Genomic DNA, 26,477 nt, shown 5'->3' with positions numbered 1-26,477 from the left:
CCAAGAAAAAAATTAAGTTCAATGATTCCGAGCATGCGCAGGAATTGCATACAGACAATCAGAATTTCCGACAGGAACTTTTGTTGGTCGGAAAAATTGAGAACCAGCTCTCAAATTATTTGTTGCCGGAAATCACGACAGCAAATGTCAGTTGGAGCATACACACAGTCGGAATATCCGTCCAAAAGCTCACATCGAACATTTGTTGTCGGAAATTCCAACCATGTGTACGCAGCATTAGAGTTGCCACCTGTCCAGTTTGCGAGACATGTCTCTAGCCGCCTGTAACCCGGACAGTGTCTCCTCGGGCATTTCCGCTCCTGCTGGCCAAAATCTCTCTCTCCCCATCTACCCCTTGCACTCGGCGCCTCCATGCGCAGATGGACACGGAGACTGAGCCCCCATTTTGCTTTGGGCTCTGGCTGCAGAAGGCACACAGAGATGGGGTTGCAGGCGGAGCCTCCATGTTACCTGCTTCTCTCTTAAAAACTGCAGAAATCTCACTGGGAGACTTGTACAATAAGTGTTTGGGGTATTGTGTATATCATACACCATTCATCCATACAGTCTTCACCCCCCCCATATACATATACAGTCCTCACTCCCCATACACCATCCATATATACTGTACACTCCGCACCCCTCTGCTGCACATACCACCCACCGGCATACATTCCGCACCCCTCTCCTGTACATACCACACCATACACCCCTCTCCTGTACATACCACCCACCTCTGTACACTCTGCACCGCTCTCCTGTACATACCACCCACCTCCGGACACTCTGCACCCCTCTCCTGTACATGAGCTGTTCCGAAACCCGTCCCGCCTCTATGACACACTTCCTGCCCTCTTTCTGTTTGTGTTCCATGCTGGTTTTTGTCTCGCTTCCTCGGACATCATCCCCAGGCTCCATCACCATTGTGTTCCCTAAACACTCACAGCACAAATTGGCTGTTATCTTGTGGACTTCCCTGGAAGCTTTATCATCAGACTGGGACTGCCCTGCCACTGGAACATCTTCTGGACACACTTACCTGCTTGGTACTCACCTCTCCGCCGGCTTCCGGGCCTTCAGGGAGTTCCGTCGGAGATCCGGTGACGTTACGGACACCGGCGGGGCTTGCCGTGTCCATCTGAAGGGCTCCTTTGCTGTGCCTTCATATCTGCATGCCGGCGGGACCTTACTATCTGCCACACACAAGGGCTGTTACACTTCCCTCTATCAACCTGGGATTCTACAGCCATCCACTGGGAGTTGTGATAGTTCCCTTCATGGGACATCTACATGCCAACGGACTGATGTTAACCTCTCCTCATCTAGATTCAGCAGTGGCATTTTTGTACACATTTTTATACCAGTATCATACTTAGCTACATGTTTTTATGACTGCTTTTGCTACCGTTTGGTATTACTCGCACCATTTTTACAGTTTATGTAGCTACATCGATTTTATCTCCAGTGCAATATTTATTTTGTTACCTACTTGAAGACTATAAAAGTTTTAATGTTATTCCCATCGAGCGCTGCCTTTGTGTGTTTTTTGTATCCTGCTATCCAGTGGCGGTTCGTCCATAGAGGGCGCTGGAGCGCCGCCCCCTCTGGCTCTCACCGCCACTGAGTCAAATAACATAGATTCATGCATTGCACGAGTCTATGTTATTTTCGCCGCTGCCGCTGTTATTCAGATGGTCGGCGCTCAATGTCCGGCCATCTGAATAACGCCAGCTGGTTGGCTGTACGGAAATGTCTATCAAAGCCAACAGCTCTGATAGGCTTTCCCAATACAGCCCTTGGGTCCCGGAAGCTTATTCTCGGAGCGCACAGACCCTTGAATAAGATGACAGGCGTCTCAGCCAATCAGGTTGGCCGGTTCTGGCTACCAGTAACCTGATTGGCTGAGATGCCTGTCAGTCATCGAGGGCGGGAGAAGACATCGTGGGACGTGGATGCCTAAAACCAGTAAAGGTAAGTGCCGGGCAGGGGGGGGGGGGGAGAAAGCAATTTACAGGGCACAGTGGGGACAATTGGCACAGCGGCGACTATTAAAGGGCACAGTGGCTGCGTTTAATGGCATGGCACAGTGGTGACAATGTATGGCACAGTGGTGACAATGTATGGCACAGTGGCTGCGTTTAATGGCATGGCACAGTGGTGACAATGTATGGCACAGTGGCTGCGTTTAATGGCATGGCACAGTGGTGACAATGGATGGCACAGTGACTGCGTTTAATGGCATGGCACAGTGGTGCAAATTGATGGCACAGTGACTGCATTTGATGGCATGGCACAGTGACTGCGTTTAATGGCATGGCACAGTGGTGCGAATTGATGGCACAGTGACTGCATTTGATGGCATGGCACAGTGACTGCGTTTAATGGCATGGCACAGTGGTGCGAATTGATGGCACAGTGACTGCATTTGATGGCATGGCACAGTGACTGCGTTTAATGGCATGGCACAGTGGTGCGAATTGATGGCACAGTGGCTGCATTTGATGGCATGGCACAGTGGTGCAAATTGATGGCACAGTGGCTGCGTTTGATGGCATGTAACAGTGGCTGCGTTTGATGGCATGTAACAGTGGCTGCGTTTGGGCACAGTGAGACTGCACATTTTTTTTTCCTTTGCGCCCCCCCAAAAATTTTGAGCACCAGCCGCCACTGCTGCTATCCATTTTTCCAGTGGTTGGAAGCTGCACTGGGAATCAGCCTGCAAGGAGGAGATCAGCTAAAACTAGCTGGATCTGTATGTGCGTTATAATTAATCGAAATTAGTCGATTAATCGATTTAAAAAAAATCATTAATCGAACACAAACATTTTGAACAGTCCTTTTTTTAACCCCTTTAGGGGATATTAGAAGTTTTATATTTCTGCACTTAGAGGCACCTTGTTTGTTTTTCTGTTCCCATTAGAGATTGCTCGTCTCCCTGAGTGCTGCCTAAAGTGTGTGAAGATTTGCTACCCTCTCCAACACAGACTTCATCTGTCAGGATTCAAATTCTTGGAGCGCCCTAGATATACACATTTTTCTGTACATACCACCCACCTGCATACACTCAGCACCCCTCTCCTGTACATACCACCCACCTCCATACACTCCGCGCCCCCTCTCCTTTACATATCACCAACCTCTATAAAATAGGATTATAAAATAGTTTACCCCATTTGCCAGAAAAATCTGGTCACCTTATCCGAACGACAACTCGTTATGTGTATAATAAACACCTGTCCACGATCATGTGCAAAACCAAAGAGCTGTCAAAAGGACAAGATTGTAGAAGTGCACAAGGCTGGAATGGGCTACAAAACCATCAGCAAGAGAAGGAGACAACTGTTGAAGCAATGATACAAATTTAGAGACCCTTCTATCATGAATGCTGCTAACAGACTCACCCACCTTATCAACCACTCCGTGTCTGCCCTGAGCTACATCACCAACCTCACCTAAAAATATCACCCAATATAAATAAGGCTTTTTTTTTTTTTTTTAAAGCACTAGATCAAAAAAAAAAATGTATTAATGCTTTACATTGTAGAGGAGAGATCTCCATAAAGAGAACCTGCCACTGCTTATTTCTATCACAAGCAACGTTTATATTCGTTGTGATAGGAATAAAAGTAATGAAAAAAAAAAAATCTAAAAAGGGACAATGTAAAAATAAAAGTAATATCATAAATTGTAAACAAAAAAAGGTCAAACTATCCTTGTCTCCCCCCCCCCCCTGTGCTCGCGTGCAGTGATGAAAGCATATGCAAGTCACACCCACATATGTAAACAGTGTTAAAACCACACATGTGAGGTATTGCCATGAATGTCAGAGTGAGAGCAATACGTTTAGCACTAGATCTCCTCTAACTCTAAACTGGTAACTTGTAGGAAATTTTAAAGTGTCGCTTATGGAGATTTTTAAGTACCATAGCTTGGTTCCATTCCATGAGTGTGCACAATTTTAAAGCATGACATGTTGGGTATCTATTTTCTCGGTGTAACATCATTCATATTTTACAAAAAAAAATGCATTTGAAAAAAAATCGATGCGCAAACACCGTGTGACATAAAAGAAAAATTCACGACCACTATTTTATTCTCTATGGCCTCTGCGTTAAAAAAATAATAATACAAATTATTATCACACTTTCCCCGACTTGTTCATTCCCCGACTTAGTTGGGGGTAGGCAGTACACTTTGATGGGGGTGGGTCAGCCATGCCTCGTGACCATTGACCTCTGGGAACCCACCTTTGACCTCTGGGGGAGGTCCCTATTCCAATTCCTGAGTCCTAGCCTTATTCCTCAAGGGGAAACCTTATATATATATATATATATATATATATATATATATATATATATATTAGGGTTTCCCCTTGAGGAATAATATATTCGTGTTTGGGGTTCTAGGTATTTTAGCAAAAAATAAATACAAAAAATCTATCAAAATGTGTTTATTCAGAAAGGTACAACTAGCATATACAGAATTCCTTTTTATCCACAAACTAATCTGTAGGAAGTGAAGCCAAAGCTCAGACAAGAAATCAGAGAGTGGATGGTAATACTGTCCTTCCCTGCCTTCCAGCACGCCACAACTTATTTTCTTATAATTATTACGTTTTTCTGGAGGGAAAGGCACGGACGCTTTGCAGCTTGTCAGTCACCTTGGTGATCAGGTTCTTACTTGCTAAAGTACGTATTGATCGCCATGTGCATAGAAATCAAGAGCCAAGTCATAGAGCAGATGACTGTGATCACCAGGCAACGCAGACACCCTAAACACAAAACATGTTCATTACATTGTGTGCACATTCCTTCATGTCTGCAGCAACAATACGCAGAACACTTCAGCTTACAGTACATTGTGCATCCATGGGAAGGCCCCCCAATATCTATGCGGAAAAATAAAAGCTCACAACCCCAATCGTGTTCTGCGATCCACCAACCAAAATCTGCTCCAGATACCCAAAACCAGATACAAGTCCAAAGGAGAGCTCCAAGGTCCCAGACTATGGAATGCTTTACCAACCAGCATTCGGTTGGAGGAGAATCACTTGGCCTTTAGAAGAAAGATCAAAACTCATCTCTTTTGATATCAAAAGAGACAGGAACAACGAGCGCCCAGAGGCGATTTAATTTGCATGTGCTGCGCTATATAAGTTCTTCACTCACTCAGTAGGGGAGAGCAACTGCTTATGTCAGTGTTGGTACCCTTACCCCTAAAACAATATCCCATCTATGGCTTCATTGTCATTTGTTTTATTTTTTTTTCTATTAGCTTAGTTTGGTTATTGTTGTTAATTTAAATTTCAGGTTCTATATATGCATCATGTACATGAAGTGGTGGTTTACACTCGGGCTGCTGTCATCACATCCAATGACTGGGGGGGCGGGGCCAAGTGATACAGTCTGTGGGCTCCCATGAAGGGGGTTAGTTCTTGCAGGAAAGAGCCGAGACAGCCGCTGAGGGACCCCAGAAGACTAGGATCGGGGCCACTGTGTGCAAAGCGAGCTGCACAGTGGAGGTAAGTACCTTTAGGAACCTTTAATGTCCCTTTAAAGTGCAAAGTGCTTCGGAATCAACAGCATATAAACTCAAAAAAAATTTTGGGTGAAAAATAAAGTCCATAATAATGTGTTCCAAAAAATACTTTCACAAAAAAATATTTGTTTGAATTTATATGCTGTTGATTCATAAGCACTTGTGTTCTGTATATACATCAAATGTGGGTGTAGTAATTGTGTTTAAACATGTATTATACACACTACTGAGCGTGTATAAAATAGCTACTGAGCGTGTATAAAATTCCTACTAATAAGTAAAAAAATGTATGGTTTATAACAAAAAAATATATAGAAATTGGACTCTACTGCCTATAAGCCAGTGCCTACTGTGCCAGGTGGTAAATCAGACCCTGCTAATGCAAAGTCAGTTACATGGAACAAGTAAACACACATTTCCAAATGCAATCAAGCCAGTTTCTGTTTTCTGATCACACACTATGGTGGTCTGTGGAGCTTCTTCACTGTTCTATGGGAATGGGAGAACCCAGCACTCCAATACGCAACAAGACTCTACACCACTGCATCCTCTAAACTGAAACATAGCTCCAGCCCAAAATCCTATTGGACAATAACACAGGGATCAATTTACAAGCCAATGAAGTCTGTCCCTGCATCGGCTCATAGCAAGTAATGAGGAAGAGTACTAGTCACCTTCTTGCATGTATAGCTAATCAGTTGGATAAGACGGCACAAGCACAAACTTACTGTCCCCTGCCAGGTGTTTTGGTGGAATCTACTTGATCTTTTTCAAGAGCCAAAAGATGAGAAAGGTGGAGACAGCTCTTCGCTGGAAAGTCAGGTCACGGTTCATCTACATTTACCATTACGGTTCCACCTAGTGCCTAAGTAACTATATATATTGCAAGAATGCAGAACTGCATAGGTGTATCAAACTGAGAATACAGGAGTGTAACAAACTCAACCATGCTCTAATGAATATGTCACTGAACATAAAATCAAAAGAGTTGGTAGTGAGCCAATCCTATGCTTATATGGCAATTAAACACGAAATAGAATATACAATTATCCAGCATTTGATGCTGACTCATAAAACAGAGCATTGTTTACAGTCCATGGATATTACAAACAAATCATTTTCCATGGCTTTTAAAGTAGCCTTATATCATATAAAGCCCCCCCCTCCAATCCCATCTACCCTGCCCACCCTGCTCCAACAAAAAGTCCTAAAAGGCCTACCTTGCTCGCAGAAAGCAGTGCTGTGGTAGCCAGTCATATGAAGGCATCCCTTTAGCATACACCATGTGGGTCTTGGGTCCAAAGTCACGTTGACTGGCCGCTGTAGTGTCTTAGGCCCCATACACACGACCGAGTTTCTCAGCAGAATTCAGCCAGAAACTCGGTCCGAGCCGTATTCTGCCGAGAAACTCGGTCGTGTGTACACTTTTCAGCGAGGAAGCCGACGAGGAACTCGTCGGGCCAAATAGAGAACATGTTCTCTATTTTCTCGTTAGTCAATGGGAAAAGTCGGCCCGCCGAGATCCTCGGCGGCTTTAACACTGAACTCGACGAGGAACTCGATGTGTTTGGCATGTCGAGTTCCTCGGTCGTGTGTACGGGGCCTTAGAGCAATGTTTACTTAAGCCAAATTATTTTTAGACTTTCTCGTGTTTATGACTTTAATGGAGTGGACAGGAAACCAGGGAATGTGTTATATGATGAATAGGTTGCTTTAAAAGGGTCAGCCCATTCAAAAGTAATATTTTAGTTATGGGTAGAGCTTGGTGATCTCCATCTAGCCCAAGATTTTGTCTTGAATATCCCAACAGCAATTTCTCCTTGCCAGAATTTCCAACTCTCTTGCTTTCTGCCTGGAAGTTTTGTCTGTTTCCCCTCGATTTTGCTTGTTCCAGTTCCTCCTGTTACGTCTTCTATAACAAAAAAAAATAAAAATATCGAATAGGGGGTGCGGGATCACCACACCATGGCCACAGTGTGTATATTCAGAAACTCAAGCGCAAATATCTCACCTAAGGAGTTTCTGAAAGATACCCAAGCGCAGCCACCCGCTATAATACTTAAAGGGGTTGTAAAGACAAAAATATTTTCCCCTTAAATTAAAGTCTGACAGTAGCTGATAAAGGAAAAAGTAATGTTTTGCATTATAACTAGTTTGATACCTGTTGAAATCGAGCCGTTTTATTCACCTCCGTCACTCCTGAATTGTTATTCTCACTGACTTCCTGGTTTGCGGTGCGCATTCATTCTTGCTACATCACGGCCTAATGGGAACTACAGTTCCCATTAGGCTTAGCCTCCATGCCTGTGAGGGATAAGAGAGCATCTTCACGCAGGGCTGTAGTCATAGGGAGGGGGTGAGCACATTCTGCTTTCCACCATGCAAAACAGCTCAGATGCTGGTGGAAAGCAAGAAGAGGAGAGACAGGAAATTGCATTTTCAAACCTGGATTACTGTATTTTGGCGGTCAAAAGGAAAAACTAGGTAATTTAAATGCTCTAGCTTACAGCAATCAATTGATCTAAAAAAAAAACGAACCTTTAGTGTTCCTTTAATTTCCTCCCGATCCAGCAATCTTTGCTGCAACAAAGTCTCTACTGGCTCCTCCTTTTACTGTGCCGTGGCTCAACTAATTTTCATTCCTATGCATAAACCATATTTGTAGAAGTCTTCAGTGGTTCTATGCAGTACAGCTTACCCATGCACATGATCTATACTAGAGTGCACATGAAAGATGAAGAGAACCTGGTGGGGACCTCGTTAGAAGAAAGATCACCGACATGGGGAGGAAGATAAATATTGTCCCAGGTCCACTACAGTTAGGGAAGTGGGGGCATTTCTGTGAAGTTGTTCTTTAAGCTAATCAAATGCATATATGTTTGTTGAACTGGAACCTAGAAGTGTTTTTTTCTAGCAAGGAACGCAAATTGTGAAAAAGGTTGTCCAAGGATGGTCATTTAATACAGCAGAACCAAACCAGGGCTCTGCACTCCAGAGAGAAGAAAACAATGGTCAATTCACCACACTCCATGACTGACAAAGTAAGACTTGGAAAAATCAGGTCTCACCATCAAGGTGAGCAATGATACTAAAGACCAAAAGTGATTGTAAAGGTTTGTTCTTTTTACAAACATGTTATACTTACCTGCTCTGTGCTAGGGTTTGGCACAGAGTGACCCGATCCTCCTTTTTCTGGGGTCCCCCGGCAGCGCTCCTAGCTTCTCCTCTTTATCGAGTGCCCCCACGGAGAGCTGCTTAGAATGCATCAAGGTGAAAAACCTTGAGGGTTTACAACTCCTTTAAACTGGGTACACACTATGAGAAAATCCAAAGAAACATTCTGTACAAGACATGACCGTACGATTTTCGGATAGTGTTTACACAACTTTCAACCTCTGATTCAGACTTTGCAAACGAAAATGTCCGAAGGAGCAAACATTTCAAACATGGGGCGATCAATTTTAAATTTAATGTGTACTGTTTTCGTATGAGAAAAATCAGATAAGAAAGACTGCGCATGATCAGATACAACATACATAAAAAAAAAAAACCTGTGTTGTACAAGAACTTTTGCACATCATTTCCTCCCTCAGTTCCCACGTTTGCCCGATTTTCTCATAGTGGGTACCACACTTTATTCAAAGATTAAACCCTGCCTCATTTCACCCAAGACTAATACAGCTTTGGGAACATTTCTCTTTTCTGAGACTCGGGTGATCACAGATCCGAGTAAGGTGCAGATCCCGGCCCCTTACCACGAGACCAGCTGTCAGCCAATGCTTATGTGCAAGGGACATCGGTCCCGTAGAGGAAGGAGGCACACCCGTCTCATCAGCGCCCACCAGTGCCACCTATCAATACCCACGAGTGCCACCTACCATGCCCACCAGTGGTACCAATCAGTGCCTCATCAGTGCCACGTAGCAGTGCTGCCGATCAGTGTAACTTACCAGTGCTGATCAGTTCCCATTATTGCCATCAGTGCCCATCACTGCCACCTATCAGTGCCCACCAGTGCCACCTATCAATGCCCTTCAGTTCCACCCATCAATGCCCTTCAGTTCCACCCATCAATGCCACCTGCCAGTGCCCACCCTTGCCGCCTTATCGGTGCCCATCAATGCAGCCCATCGGTGCCCATCAATGCAGCCCATTAGTGCCCATCAGCGTACATCAATGAAGGAGAAAAATCACCTGTTTGCAAAATTTTCCAACAAAATATAAAAAAAATATATATATATATATATATATATATATAAAGAAAGCTCTATTGTGGGGAAAAAAAATTATAAAAATTTCATTTGGGTACAGTGTTGTATGACCGCGCAATTGTCATTCAAAGTGCATTAGCGCTGAAAGCTGAAAATTGGTCTGGACAGGAGGGGGGGTTTAAGTGCCCAGTAAGCAAGTGGTTAAATAAATAACTTAGACAAAGTGACCCCACTGCTGAACAACAATTACAGGTGACAGAGCACTTGCAGCACAAAGATATAAATACAGACCTGTAATACACCTTGGAATGTTAAGTATTTTCTGATGTTCCATTGTTCATTTTACAGCTCAGACAATTTAGAGAATGAAAATTAAAAAATTATATTGGGCCGAGTTATGGGTGTCAACCATGTTTTCTTTTGTCTGGGAGGAATTTAATTTAACTTAAAGGCTTTGATGACCCCCGCATCACTACTGAAAGCACCAGCCAGTTTGCGGTTTCTCTATAAAAAATGTTCTATGGTTGACCCATATTGGCTGGTCCACAGCAGAATTCTTTAGCTCTTTCGTAACTTGACATACTTTTTCTTAGTAGATAGCTGCCACACACAATATTTGGAGGTATTCCAGGGGATTTTGAATCTCCTAGTGGCATGATGGCCACAAATATCCCCCATTGGTCACATTGCCATATCAGCAGTTGATTAATCGCTCCCTTTTAATGGGATATGCTATTAATCATTAAGATTAATCACAGTAGAGGGAAAACGTATCCATATAGTGTGTCCCTGTTGTAAACTGCAGGCTTTTCTGATAGAAGTAATTACTCTTGTTTCCACGCTCCTCAGCACTCCAATAACGTTAGAACCCCCAATGGTCCTGCCTGGCTTAGCAGAGGACACAGTTCCCACTAACAATGCCTGTTCCATTTTAAAATGTTTGCTTTTCCGTGGAATTAAAAATATAGCTCACAGATGGACCTGTACTCAAATATTATCTGAAGGCACTGCACATAAACTGACAACGGGATGGAAAAGCACACACTTCCCAGAATACCTATCAGCAGAGAAATATTTCCATTGCTGACCTCTATGACAGCCAGGTAACTTGTATTTTCATTCTCTCACGCAAGCCTCTTTCCAGGGTAGCCTGTACTGACAAAATAAACAGGATACCATTTCCCTTTTGAAAATGGCAATTTTTTTTTTAAGTTGATCCAAATGCTTTAATACTTTTGCGATCACTGATCTGGAACATGTCTGCAGTTCGGACTTCACTAGCTGTATGCTTTTTCCAGCTCTGTGCCACTTCTGCTCATTTTCCTACTCGATACAAATTATGAATGGCGTTGTGATGAATTAAGGATGGCCTTTTCATAAGATCTTGGAGTGGGGACAAAACCACAAGACTTTAGGGTTCTTGCTTGGAAGGAGGAGGGGGGACGTGTGCTTAAAAGTATAACTAGTTTGTCTGTTAAAAAAAAGAAAAGAAAGTATAACTAGTCTAACTATTATCGATTCATTATATGGGTTAGGTTTCATAGTAGGTAAAGTTGAATAAAGACAATAGTTCATCTAGTTCAACCAGGCCCGTCACGACAAGGCAGGCAAACCAAGCAATTGCTTGGGGCCCACGAGCTGGCCTGGGGCCCCAAGCAGGGCCCTTGCTGTGCTTCCTAAAAATGCTGCAGCCGCCTAAGCAGGGGGCCGGAGAGGGCCATAGAGGGCCGGAGACAGCTGCAGCACTGCTGCCTCTCTCGTCGCTTCTTCCCCTTCCCTGTAACGTGGCCTAGCTCCTCTTCCTTCCTCCTGTCAGTCCGGCCAGGTACCATGCGGTACAGGAGATTCAGTGTCCTGTTCCCGGCCGAACTGACAGGAAGTGCACACTGAGTGCTCACTTCTTTTCAGTCCAGTCGGGAACAGGAAACCGAATCTCCTGTCGCGCAGTACGGTGGGTGTGGGGGGGGGGGGGGGGGGGGGCGGGTAAAAAGAACATAGGGAGGGGAGGAAGAAGGACACAGGAAGAGAGGAGTAAAAAATATGTATGGGCAGCAATTAGAGCGTGGGTAGGGAGTGCTGTTTTTTAAGCCGTTTTTGGCAGTTGTGCACCTCCAAACACACAAATGGGAGGTCATGTCCTCCCACATAAGAGCAATATTGTCGATTAAAAGATTGATTGCTGGGTAGAACGGCATTATGTTTGGTATTCACTATGGTTTAAAGAATGCAAAGATACAGAATGCAGATGAAACTTATCATCTTAAGGCAGAGCTCCACCCAAAAGGGGAAGCTCTACTTGTTAACACCCTTCCCCCTCCACTGCCACATTTGGCACTTTTTGGAGGGGGAAGCGGGTACCTGGTTTTGGTACCAGCTCCCTCTTCCAGGTAAGATTGCTGATCCAAGACATTTCCGGCCCCTCCTCCTACCCCCACTGCCTTCTGGGACACACACAGAGGTCCCAGAAGATGGCAGAACCATTCAGAAACCGCAGTGCGACTCGCGCATGGGCAGTAGGAAACTGGCTGTGAAGCCTGAAGGCTTCACTGCAGGTTTACCTTACTTACAATGCCAGTGCCTGCACCCAAAGCCGATTGAAGAATCGTCTCAGGGTGTCAACATCGTGGGGTCCCTGGACAGGTAAGTGTCCTTATATTAAAAATCAGCAGCTACAGTATTATACGTTAAGCTGCCTTTAAATGATTTTTACAGACTGGAGCTCCTCTTTAATTAGGCTACTGTCCAACCAAAATCTTTTTTTTTTCTGGGTTTTAGATACAGTGTCGGTTAGAACCCCGCTCAGATTTTTACTGCTATCTGGAGCGGCGTTAGCGAGATTTACCCTTTCTTCCTAACCTGCTTACAATGATTTACCAGACAGCAAGTGAGGCAACAGCAGCACAAACAGAACTAAAAAATTATTTTCCTTAGTAGAGTGGGTTTGGAAGGCCAGGGCCCCTACGAGACTTTTATTTTTGTCACTGTTGCAAAGCTACCCTTACATCGTGTCTGGAGAAACCATTGCCAGCAGCACAGTAAGTGAGGGGAAATTTCTCAGAGTGCTAAATACCTGAAAAAACCCAATAGGAGTTCCAATCTTTCTCTTTCAAAACCAGAAAACATTTTTTGGCTTGGCATCAGTAAGTCTAAATTAGACCTTCTCAAACTTTTTACCCCATAGGAACCCTTGAAATAATTTTCAGTTCTTGTGGAACCCTTGCAGGGCTGGACTGGGACAGAAATTTGGCCCTGGACTTCATCCAGACTGGCCCACTTTGACAGGTCTCTCCCATGGTGGCCGACAACTCCTGCACCCCCCTGGCCACCCGCACCCCCTCTCCCCCTTCACTAGCCACTAGTCTACTTTATTAGAGTAGAACGGCTGGTACTGGTACTCTTATAGGCAGTACCAGTGGGGAAGCTAGACATTATTTCACCCGGGGCAAATAATCAGTTCGGTGCCCCCCTTATGGGACAAGATTAGGCAGAAGTGAGAAACTCCCAGGCCATAGCTGTTGAGTCAGCTGTCTGTCCCCTCCCCCCATGCTCCTCTGTTGTCCCCCCTGCTCCTCTGGTCCTCCCCCTGCTTCTTTGTTCCCCCCAGGTGAGCGCTGCGGGGAGGGAGAGACAGAGGAGCGGAGGGGGGCGGCAGTCCGCTGTCACTGAAGCCAGCCCACTGAGCCATCGGCCCACCAGGGAACTCCCTGTAGTCCCAATGGCCAGTCCATCCCTGAACCCTTGCGAAAATCTATTTATTGGTGGTGAGTGGGAAAAATACCCCTTACATTGATAGCTAGTGAGAATAGTGCCCCCTTTCCAGTGGTGGCTAAAATGTCACCCTATAAACAGCTAAAAAGGATTATGCAGCTGACTCTGTCAAGTGGTGACCCCAGAACTATGCAGGGGCCATCAAATTGAAGGTCAATCAACCACAGCTCAAGGAACCCCTAGCAGCCTCTGGAGGAACCCTGGTTAAGAGAGGCTGGTCTAAATGATACAGCCGTTTCTGTCAAAGGTGATAGAGATAACAAAAAGCTTGCATGCTTTTATACATTTATGGCTGAATGTCATGATTTTTCGAACACACCTCAGAAGTTCTTTCCGAAAACATTTTTGTATACAGTAGTACAACACAACTTGCATCCCCTTATTTTCCAAAGACTACAAAGTTCCGGGGACCCTGTGGCCAGGTAGCAGCTGCCAGCATATGATGTGGCTTGTGGCTGCTTGTCAGCTGATGCCCCTCCCGATTTCAGTGAGACTTGGGAAAGGAAAATACAGATTATATAACCAGGATAATATCACATTCCTACCGGTAATTATAACAGCTGCACATTGTACAATACCCAGACAGATAAATGTCTTCCATTACCTCTCGTTTTGTGCCGGGAGTTTCACTTCATGCTTTGACTTCCTAAAAGAGAACAAAGATGCAAACGGAGAGCGGATCTTCAGGAAGGAAGGTCCGGAATTCGAGCTCTTCGGGGACTGGTAAGTCCTAGATGATGACATCCTGGACGAGTCTAAAACACAGTAGAATATTTTTTTATTAATAATTTATCCTCTGCCTATAAAACATGTTCAACCTTTAGCAGAATTTGATTCCATACAATAATTGTGAAGCAATCTATGTCCACATGAATCGACGTCGAACACAAACAACATGTCTGAAGAATATTACTAGGATGCCTGGAAATTACAGGTTGATTGTATGTATAATGATCTGGAAATTAGAAATACTAATTTACAAGAACATTAAAAAATATATATATAGTAGTTCAAGCTTGAAGGTGGAAGCTATACATATGCAGTGTTTACAAGAACATTAAAAAAATATATATATAGTAGTTCAAGCTTGAAGGTGGAAGCTATATATACGCAGTGTTTTTTTTTTTTTTTTTTCTTAAGAAGTTGAAGAAGAAGAAACAATTTAGCAATACCTTGGTTTACGATTTGCACAAGTTTAGGCATATCCCTCATTTCCCCTTGTTCTGCTAAAGGGAGGTCCATGTATGAGACGTCCTATACAGTATGGTGCCCTGTATCTCATTAATAGTGACAGATCTTCGTCACAAAATGTGTCCATCGGTGCAGAGGATCCCCATGGAGCCGTTTAAAGTCACATGTAGGAGTATGAGCAGCACGTGCTACCCAAGCCAACTTATCATATAATAATCGCAATGTGCACGATCAAAGTACAAAGTATCTGCCTATTGCTAGAATGGCTCAGGATTTGCCCATAAACAGCAACACAGATCTGAGCCTAGTTACAACAACACATACTGTAAATGTCAGTGTGTCTGAGGGAGTGGATGAGATTAATAAATGACTGCACTCGTCACTGAAATAAATCTTCCTGACGAAAATCACAGGACTGTGTACAGTACTATACAAATGCCTGGCTGCTATCAGGGACAATAAAGGATTTGTAAGGTATATATCTGCACTAATTTATGCTCTAAATCTAACCATAGGAATACACCAAACACCTACCTGGAAAACAGACGTATGAAAGTGTATTTCTAAGAGTATGTTTATAATGTAAATTAGTGGACAGACAATCCACGCAATCAATGGACATGGCCTTCTGCACTCCACTACAGAGGAATCGTCAGATCAATCTGATGAGGAACAAGCTCTTAGAATTCAACTACCCTAAAGCCACCGTAAAGAAGGCACTTGGCAGAACACATAATTTGGTTTTGAACCAGATGTCACAAGATGGTGGTGTTGTTGGGGCTCCATTTATTCACATGCATAACTCCACATCTGAATGGATTAAACTGCTAAATCAATGGCAGTATTATTCCCTGTGACAGAGACCTCGGTGTGGAAGTTAAACATCGTCCAATATACACAATGAAATAAAGTAAAAAATAGATTTACTGATCAGAGCTGACCAATGAGAAAATAGTTGAAAAAGGTTCCCTTTTTATTTCTGACAAAAAGGGTTGTTTTAGATGCCAAAAACGGCAATATTTGCAATTTGGCTATTTGTGTTCAATTTAATTGCACCCTCACATAGGCCAGAGTCGTAGAGATACCAGGGCTCAATAGGGATACCGGCATTCCAGGAGGGACAGTAGGCTGGTTGCCTATGCCAGTGGTTATCAACCCTGTCCTCAGGGCCCAATAACAGGCCAGATTTTATGTATTATCTTGGGGAGATGCAGACTAGAATACTGCAATCACTGAGCAACAAATGATATCACCTGTGATGTATTTCAGATATCTCGCAAACCTGGCCTGTTGGCGGCCCGTAGGACAGGGTTGACGACCACTGGCCTAGGCAACCCGTCAGAGGAGGAATAAAGATTCATCAGGCTACATGCATTACCTAGGATACGTAACGTTCTTAGGATACACTATGGGTGTAACCAGATATTGTATTTATTCTTCTTCTTGTTATTCTTGTAATTTAGTAAAAAAAAAAAAAAAATAAGGTGCTCAGTCTTAAAAGTTGGGGCTTATTTTTTGTCCCAGTCTGGGCCTGGACCAGACCCTTCAGTTATGCCAGTGCTACAACTGTAACATGGATTACTGTGTCTACCAATTAAAATGTCTGATCTCTGATGTATATTGACAGGACTACAGGTATCTTCAGCTGCAGATTTTCAAAAACACTGGAGCAACATTTGGATGGTCCTGGAGAATAGCCTTCAAAACAAACCCATCAAGATAGTGAAGATATGCCAGTTGCAGACCACTTGTAATGCTCAGCATGAAATCCATGAACAACAAAATCCCCCAACAACAAAATGACATGCCAAATGTGGGATCGGAGGGGAGAGCAATGTTTAAAGCGGAACTCTACTTGGGTGGAGCTCCACTTTAAGTGACAGGTTTCTGTGTAAGTCCTGGGACATCATAGCACTGGTTCATCCTCCCCAGAAGATAAGCTGCTCTAGTCATATTTATACTCCATGATCCCAAAGCAAAACCAGTCCTTGGTAGTTTGCCATACCTTTTGCTGTCTTGTATTTTGTGTCCTGTATTCATTCACATGTAGAGACATCACCATATCATCTTCTGACACTTTTGTATGTCTCATATTGTACAGTATCTAATGTTTGCTTTCTTACGCTCAACTCTAGATTTATTCAAATCTCCTGTTTAATAGACCTATGCTAATCATTGCAGGGAATCGGAACAACAGCTTCAGCTCTGGCCACATAAAACGCAAGTTACTAATCAATATTAATTTTTGTTATCACTTATGTTCAGTGGCGTACTTACGAGGGGGCGGTCTGCCCCAGGCACCACACACTGAGGGGGTGTCAGGCCGGTGACCCCTCTAGTGCTCCCCCATAAGTAAAGCGGTGACAGTGCAGCGGGTCTTAGGCAGTGCAGCGGCACCGGCGAATGCAGAGAGAGGCGAGCTGTGACAGTATGGGGGGTGCCCGGACCGGGTCTGGACTGTACCACTACCCAGGAGACACACCAACGCCAGAGCAGGAGATACTGTCCCTCTCTCCTGTACAGCAGGGGAGGGATAGAGAGACCGTGGGCCAGCTCTGAAAAGAAGATGGGAAATGCTAGCAGGTGATTGGTTGCTAGGTGGTCCTAGCAACCAATCATGAGCATTGTTAATATGTAAAATTAACTTCAGCAGTTCCCGCCCTCTGTTCAGCGCTGGTGTGTCTCCCATTCCGGCCTAACCATGGTGGTGACAGGCACAAGATTCTATTACAATTTCTTTTGGATTTATACCATACAAACCGGTATTCCTAGAGGCCAGTTTTGTACCAGAAAGTTATTTTGTACTATACCATATTTTGCTCTTTTGAAACAAGTGTAATTGTATAAGTATTTATGCTCTTTTTATTACACTAGAATGGGCGCCATTTGTTCTATTGCTTGCTCCTTTCTGGTGCTACCTCACTGCTGTTATTCCTCAGGCCTTTAGCTTTTGATCTTTGGCCTTTCTATTTGCATTTCACACATGCACAGTAGGGGCTTTCTGTGCTTGGAAAGTTCTGGTTATCATTACTAGCGCCAAATGGAACATTCAACGCTTACAGTCCTGATTCTGATTATAAGCACAAGTAGGAGCCGTCTGCTAAATGCAACCTCTGTTTATCAGGAGCACTTTGTCAATGGGCCTTGGGAGAAGCATTTGATACTAAATTGTTGGAGGGGGAGGGGGGGGGGGGTCTTTTTGGACCATACTGGGCAGTTACTTACACAGTTCTTTATGTTCTGTTCAATATTCTGTTTGTCTTGTATGCTACCTTGGAAAAAAAGGTAAAACCTCATGTCGGTCGGTATAGAACTGCAGTAAATTGCTTAGCTAGAACTGGGTGTGCTGAAATTTTTCTTTACATGTATGAAGTGCAGTCATGCGGAGGTGTCTGAACATGCCTGCCTCGTGCTTCACGCGATAGCCTGGGCAATTCTGACAGGCCTTGGCTTCCAACACATCAAGGTAGTGTTGAAGCTATTCAAGTCCGTCACAACCCCCAAAACACATTCCCATACCTCCCAACTGTCCCTGATTTCGAGGGACTGTCCCTGATTTGGAGCAATGTCCCTCTGTCCCTCATTCTCCTCATTTGTCCCTCATTTTGGTCTGATCTATAGAGTTGTATATAAAATGCACTTTTTATCTATCAAAAAGTGTTTCCTAGTGCTAAACCTTTCATCTAATTTCTAAATTGCTGCATTTGTAAATTCCAAAAGCCAATATAAAGAAATAGTAGTGGTAAAAAAAAGCACTTGTGGGTTTAACCAATCTTATTTTTTTGTACAATTCTCCTTTAAGGGGGGCGTGGCAAGGGGTGTGTCCTATGCTTGCATACTTTTGCTGATAGGTGTCCCTCATTCCCATCTCAGAAAGTTGGGAGGTGTGCATTCCTATCGGCTCATTGATATCATAAGCTACCTCCACTAGCCAACAGGAATGTTCTATAGGCAGAAAGGGGCAGCTAAGCTTTAGCTTTTGTCCTTGGCAACATTATTGCCAGGATTAAAAGTGACAGGATATGCAAAATATTACAGTTGTCACTAAAAAAAGAACATACAAGAAATCTTCCACATGTTCTGGTGATAACAGAACACAAAAAGGATTTTCCCTCACTTTAGAAAGATTTCTTCTCTCCTTCTGGTGTGTTTTTGGGCCAAGAAGTGAAGGGAAGTCAGTGGGACACAGGTAGTAAAAAAATAAAATGATCAAGCTTTTATAATCCTTCCTGCTCTATCCCAAAAATGTGTCTTGAGATATACTTTAAAGTGGAGTTCCAGGCAAGCCCTAACTAGCCGTAACCACTTGCCCTCCAGAAGATTTACGCGCCTTCATGACCAGGCCATTTTTTGAGACACTGTACTGTACTACTTTAACCACTTGACAACCGGGCCTATTTCGGCACTTCTCTCCTTCATGTAAAAATCAAAATTTTTTGCTAGAAAATTAATCAGAACCCACAAACATTATATATTTTTATTAGCAGACACCCTAGGGAATAAAATGGCGGTCATTGCAACTTTTTTTCTCGCACGGTATTTGCGCAATCATTTTTCAAACGCCTTTTTTTTTATTAAAAAATAACAAAACAGTAAAGTTAGCCCAATTTTTTTGTATAATGTGAAAGATGATGTTACGCCGAGTAAATAGATACCTAGCATGTCACGCTTTAAAATTGCGCACACTCATGGAATGGCGCCAAACTTCGGTACTTAAAAATCTCCATAGGCGACGCTTTAATTTTTTTTACAGGTTACTATTTTGGAGTTACAGAGGAGGTCTAGTGCTATAATTGTTGTACACGCTCTAACGCACGCGACGATACCTCACATGTGTGGTTTGAACGGTGTTTACAAATGTGGGCGGGACTTGCATGCGTGTTCGCTTCTAAGCGCGAGCTACCGGGGACAGGGGCGTTTAAAAAAAAAAAATATGTATTTTATTTTTATTTGACTTCATTTTTTTATTTTTACACTTACTCTCCTCCATGCTTACAAGCATTAGATCGTGAAAAAAAAATTCACCGATCTAATGCCGACAGCCGTGATTGCGGCTTTGTTTACTTACGGGTACCGGGCGTGAGGTCATAACGTTGCGCCCGGACCTCCGACGGTCATAGAGATGACTGGTGACCAGCTAGTGCCGGCCGATTCGCTCTCCGGGCCCCCGATGGCATGGGAGAGCCCGGAGAAGCACTGGATGGCGGCAGGAGGGGGGGGGGACGTCCCCTCTAGCTGCCTATAAGAAAGATCAATCGTTCTTATCGCGCACAGAATCGGCGGCTGAAGACGGCAATATCTGAATGATGCCTGTAGCTGCAGACATCATTCAAATATCACCGCACAAAGCCGAGGACGTCCATAGACGTTCTCGGTCGTCAAGTGGTTAACTGACAATTGCGTAGTCGTGCAACGCTGTACCCAAATAAAATTTGTGTTCTTTTTTTTTTTTTTTTTTTTACACAAATAAAGCTTTTTGGTTGTATTTAATCACCACTTTATTTTTTGCGCTATAAAAAAAAAAAAAAATCGTTTACTTTCTGCTATAAAACATATCCAATAAAAAATTGAAATTTACATTTCTTCATAACTTCACATTTTTATTTATATATTTTTTTATACTATTAATGGTGGCGATCAGTGACTTAGGCCACTTTCACATTGAGGAGTTTTTCATGCGGTACAGCGCTAAAAATAGCGCTGCTATACCGCATGAAAAAATCATGCCCTGCAGGCTTCAATGTGAAAGCCCGAAGGCTTTTGTGTCTTTTACCGATGATCGGTGGGTGCTGCAGGCATCCGGTGCACCCACAGATCGGCTTCTGCTGTGATCAATCACAGAAGAAGCAGCACATTGATGTTCCCCCTAGGCGGAAAGTGCATAATTATATATATATATATATATATATATATATATATATATATATATATACACATATACATACACATACACATACACATACACACACACACACACACACACACAGGTAATCCTCCTGCACAGGAGGACCGTCCTGTAGCAGTAAATTTGCTATAGGGTGGCCCATGCTGCCCTCCTAGCCGCTGCCCTCCAGCTGATGGATAAAAGCAGAGCCAGTGCGCCGATCACAGCACATCACACGGTTTCCTTTTCTTTTTTTTTTTTAAATTAACTTTAATGAAATGTGACACAGTAACATTCATTAAGTTCTATTGGCCACAGTGTGGTGCAGGCGATGGATTATGTTGTACCATAAGATAGTAGTAGAAGACGACACATGTGGGCAACAAGTTACAAATAATATATACTTAACTTACCCCCCGGAAGCACCTAGGCAAGGGTGATGTTACTACACTTCTAGTAAGATTCTGGGAACAATAAAAATCCAAATTCTGTTGAGAACACTGTGCTGGAATGTTATTTTGTAACATTTGGGATACGCTGCATTCTCTGGGATGGCATCAGAAAGATACAGACATTACGCGCTACAATGTGGACATTGGGGCTAACATTTTTCCCCCATGGCTGCGTTTTTCTTCTACTATCATACAGTGATTTATAAGTGGGAAAGGGAGGCCCGATTTAAAGAGCGAACCTTGTTTTCTAGTGCAAGGTTCACCAACTATATTCTGATTACTGCAGATAATAAAAATTATTAATAGAACTGCTCAGTTCTTATATAGATTCCAGAACAATACAAATATCTGAATAATGTGAGCTTGGACATTACTCTACAAATTATAGTAAAACCTTGCTTTGAGAGTAACTTGGTTTGAGAGCGTTTTGCAAGACAAGCAAAATGTTTTAATAAATTTTGCCTTGACATACAAGTGATGTCTTGATATAAGAGTAGCGTCATGTCACAAATGAGTATAAAAAATAAGAGGAGCCTCTAAGTGTAGCAATATGGTTACATTTAATGAAGGTACAACATTTAGCAACTTATTGCTACACTAAGAGCCGGTTCACATACAGGTGGCATGACTTCGGGGGCGACTCGGAAAGGCGATCTCAAAACGATTAGAGAGGCAACTTGCAAAATAACTTCTATCATTCTGACTTCTTCACCCCGAGTCGCCCCCAAAGTCATACAGGAATCTTTTTTCTAAGTCGGAGCGACTTGCGTCGCTCCTATTAGAACGGTTCCATTGAATAAAGCAGACTGCGACTTGTCAGGCGGCTGAGTCACCCGACAGGTCGCCCCTTTGTGAACCGGCTCTTAGAGGTGCCTCTCTTCTCATTTATACCCTGTAAAAAATGCTATGATACACAAGTGCTTTGGATTACAAGCATGTTTCTGGAACAAATTATGCTCGCAAACCAAGGTTTTACTGTAAATCAGAATTTCTGTGCCTGCAAATCAGTTTTAATTTCAGTTAACGGCCTACAAAGATAAGTATAATTATTCAGTAATACACTTGTTATATTCCATATTGTCATGTGAACTTTAATGACATCCCAGTCTTACTCTGTGTGGTTTAAAATTGAGCCGCTATAACAGCTTCAACTCTTCTGGGAAGGTTGTCCGCTAGGTTTATGTGAGTGTCCATGGGAATGTTTGACAATTCTTCTAGAAGCGCATTTGTGAAGTCAGACACTGATGTTGACCGAGAAGGCCTGGCTCAGAGACTCTGCTCTATTTCATCCCAAAGGTGTTCTAACGGGTTGAGGTCAGAACTCTGTGCAGGCTAGTCAAGTTCCTGCACCCCAAACTCGCTAATCCATGTCTTTATGGACCTTAATTTGTGCACGGTTCCAAATCATTTGGTGGGGGATTATGGTGTGGGGTTGTTTTTCAGGTGTTGGGTGGGACCCCATAGTTCCTTTTATAATCACTTTTTTCCTTTATTGTAACAAATTTCATTTTACAAACAATAAAAAAAACAAAAACAAAAACAGACAATAAACCGAGACAAACAAAACCAGTGCATACAATTTACCCCTATAAAATCCTTTTAACATATAGCACTCAACCCCCCCCCCCCCCCTGGCTTGGCTCTCCTCCCCTCACCCCACCCCCAGGGTCAGTCCGTCCCTATTTCGGAGGAGTAATATAACCATCCTGCCCATATATCCTTAAATTTGTCCTGTTGATCTCTCACTATATGTACCCATCTCTCCGCTTCCATAATCCTCTCTACCTTCCCCTTCTAATCCTTTATCATGGGGCATCTCGATTGTTTCCAGAATCTAGGAATTAGTGCCTTAGCTGCATTTAGCAAGTGTGAAGTCACACTTCTTGTATAAAATTTAATAGATGATGGCATCCATTGAAAAAGGAAATGTAGTGGGGAGGGCTCTATAGCTCTAAGTGTTAACTTTTTTATTCAAGGTGTTATCTCATTCCAAAATGTCTTAATCTTGGGACCATAGATGTAAAAATTACCCCTTATGGTTGCATCCCCTCCAGCAGTTAATATCTGCTCACGGGTACATCTGCACCAGGCGAGTCGGAGTCCGTTACCATAGTTCCAGTGAAGAAAACTCTTAAGGCGTCAGCATACCAAGACATTTTGGACAATTTCATGCTCCCAACTTTGTGGGAACAGTTTGGGGATGGCCCCTTCCTGTTGAAACCAGTGCACAAACAAGGTCCAAGATCCAAGGGAGCATGAAAGTGCCCAAAATGTCTTGGTATGCTGATGCCTTAAGAGTCCCTATCACTGGAACCAAGGGGGTCAAGCCCAACACCTGAAAAACAACCCCACACCATAATCTCCCCTCCACCAAATTACTTGGAACAGTGCACAAAGTAAGGTCCATAAAGACATGGATGAGTGAGTTTGGGGTGAAGGAAAATGACTGGCCTACACAGAGTCTGGACCTCAACCTGATAGAACACCTTTGTGATGAATAAGAGCAGAGTCTGCGAGCCAGTCCTTCTGGTCCAACATCAGTGCCTGACCTCACAAATGTGCTTGTGGAAAAATGGTCAAACATTCCCATAGACACACTCCTAATCCTTGTGGACAGCCTTCCCAGAAGAGTTGAAGCTGTTAGAGCTGCAAAGGGTGGGCCAACTCAATATTGAAGAATGGGATGCCATTAAAGTTCATGTGCTTTTGACAATATAGTGTATGTTGCATAAGGTAGCTCTCACATTTTTGGGGATTTCTCCAAATCCATAAAAATGTGTATATCCCACAAGGGGACGGCAGCTCCTTTATAACTGCTCAAAAACAAAAAACTGAAGTCATGATTGGCAGCATCTACCAACACTGAAATATTAGTTTTGAGTGGTCGGATGTCCTCATATCGTAAAATGCAGGATTTAAGACAACAGCATTCCCAGCAGGAAACAGTCAAATGTGTTTATTTTTCTAGCTACTGTATTTATTGGCGTATAACACTCACTTTTTTACCCTGAAAATAGAGGGTAAACTGTGCCTGCGTGTTATACGCAGGGGGCTGTGGAAAGTTTTTTTCCTGAAACTTCCCTCTTAAAGTTAGGGTGCGTGTTATACGCCGATAAATACGGTATTTATGAGCACCAGATGAAACAGAATTGTATTTTAATGTGGAATGAATAATACAAGATTATTATAAAGCTACATGAATGATACACCTTTCTGTGTTACCATAACCCTGCAATGCCTGTCAGTGCCCCAAGGCAAGGAATCCAGACAGCCATATATCACAGATAAAGACCTTAAAGTGACACTAAACTCTGGTTTAACTACTTGACCTTTGAAAGATTTTTAACCCCTTCGTGGCAGGCCATTTTTTGCAATACGGCACTGCATTACTTTAACTGACAATTGCACAGTCATGCAATGATCTATCCAAATAAAATGGTGGTACTTGGTCACCTCTGCGGTTTTCATTTTTTGAGCTATAAACCAAAAAATAAATAAAAAAAATTTACTCTCCGCTATAAAACATATCCAAAATTTTTTTTTTTTTTTAAATTCATCAATTTAGACCAATATGTTTTCTGGTACATATTTTTGGTAACAAAAAATCTCTATAAGCTTATATTGATTGGTTTGCGCAAAAGTTATATCATCTGCGGCATATTCTTATTCAAATTTTTTTATAGTAATGGCGGCAATTAGCGACTTATAGCAGGACTGTGAAGGACATTCTGACATGGACAGACACTTTTTGGGTACCAGTAACACCAATACAGTGATCAGTGCTAAGAAATATGCACAGTCACTGTATTAATGACACTGGCTGGGAAGGGGTTAACATCAGAAGTGATCAAAGGGTTAACCATTTGCCTTGCCTGCGCTTCTGTGTACTGCGGAAGAGGTGGGAAGGCATGGATCCATGCAGGAACTTTTGCAGGAACACAGGATCCATGCCTTCCTTCCTGACAGAAGGCTATCTGGTTCTCCATGGCCCACCCTATGTGGGAAAGTAATCACCCTCTCTTGCTTGCTCCAGGGATGGACTATGGGCTTTGTAGTGTCCATAAAGCAGTGCTCATAAACGCAACTAACGTGCACAGCTTGTTCCAAAAGGATGGAAGTGAGGGGGGGAGTGGGGTTCAGCAGCTCAAGTACAGTAGTTATATCATCCTGGCACAGCCAAACAAAATTGCCAAAAATCCTGAACCCCAGAAGAAGACCAAGCAAAGATTTCAGCGTCGGTAGGGAAGCTCACAGATGTCAGTTTTTTTGGGGGGAAATCTATAAACTTATAACATTAAAAACATACAACAATTCTAGACAATTATAACAGGAAATAATGTATTCTAATGCTGGGGATATTCTGAGTATTGATTTATAGAATGCTAATATAGTACATGTAATCAAATTGTATTCCAAAGCGGTCAGGTCAAGCTTTGGAAGCTGCCACTGCTGACAGAGCTGGAGGAAAGGTCTGCACTGGGGATAACATTAACTAGCGGCCTTTCTTTATTGAAATAACATATATGGCATTAAGAAGCTCAGCTATGAGGAAAAATTAGAGGAACTGAATTTATTCTCCTGAACAAAGAGGAGATTAAGGGGGGGGGGGATATGATCAACATGTATAAATACAGTGGTCCATATAGGGAACTTGGTGTTGAATTTTTCACTTGAAGGTTATCACAGAGAACAAGGAGGCACTCTTTATGTCTGTAGCAATACCCCCGTAGGAGCTGCTGGTTTTAATTTGGGCCTGCCGTTACCTTACCACGTTCGTCTAAGGGTCCTTTCACACTAGCGGACCGTTCGTCCGCTCATTACAAGTCCGTTAACGGACTTGTAATGAATCCCTATGGGATCGCATCCGCTAGCGTCCGCGTCAGTCGGGATCCGGTTTTCCGAACGGAAGAAACCCTATTTTTCTTCCGTTCGGCGGAACGGATCGGATGCAGACGGACAGACGGTCCGTCTGCATCCGATCCCCCATAGGGGAGAGCGGAGCAGAGACAGGGCGGTCCCTGCACTGTGTGCGGGGACCGCCCTATCCGCCGACAGCTCAGCAGGGATCCCCGCTGAGCTTTGGTGGACACACGGAGCGGACCCAGAAACGGTCCGCTCCGTGTGAAAGAGCCCTTAGGCCCCGTACACACCAGCGGATCTGTCCGAAGAAAACGGTCCGTGGACCGTTTTCATCGGACATGTCCGCTGCCGGATTTTGGTCTGATGGCTGTACACACCATCAGACCAAAATCCCAGCGGAAAACAAACGCGGTGATGTGTCACGACGTGGCCGCGACGATGACGCGGCGATGTGCCCGTCCCTGGAAGTTCAATGCTTCCACGCATGCGTTGAAGTGATTTGACGCATGCGAGGGATGGTGGCCGCTCGGACATGTACGGTGAGTCTGTACAGACGACCGAACATGTCCGACG

At 43.4% G+C, this 26,477-nt stretch overlaps 1 protein-coding gene across 2 annotated transcripts in view; it reads right to left on the bottom strand.

Annotated features, from left to right (window-relative positions):
• The window catches only part of EXPH5 (exophilin 5), a 139,335-nt gene that overhangs the window by 20,643 nt on the left and 92,215 nt on the right, over positions 1–26,477 (bottom strand). Inside the window, exons 1-2 of one of the 2 annotated variants that reach the window (XM_040340571.1) lie at positions 14,690–15,889; positions 14,122–14,272 (exon numbers count right to left, since the gene is read on the bottom strand). In XM_040340571.1, coding sequence (XP_040196505.1) covers positions 14,122–14,272; positions 14,690–14,759 — 221 coding nt within the window. In that variant the 5' untranslated portion in view covers positions 14,760–15,889. Of the gene's footprint in view, positions 1–14,121; positions 14,273–14,689; positions 15,890–26,477 lie in introns of those variants that run through there. The other variant, XM_040340570.1, reaches the window with a different exon arrangement.

This window comes from Rana temporaria, chromosome 2 (genome assembly GCF_905171775.1).
Source record: "Rana temporaria chromosome 2, aRanTem1.1, whole genome shotgun sequence".
NCBI classification, from domain to species: domain Eukaryota; kingdom Metazoa; phylum Chordata; class Amphibia; order Anura; family Ranidae; genus Rana; species Rana temporaria.
Note: the sequence above shows the minus strand (reverse complement) of the source record. Positions and strands in the feature narration are given on the sequence as shown.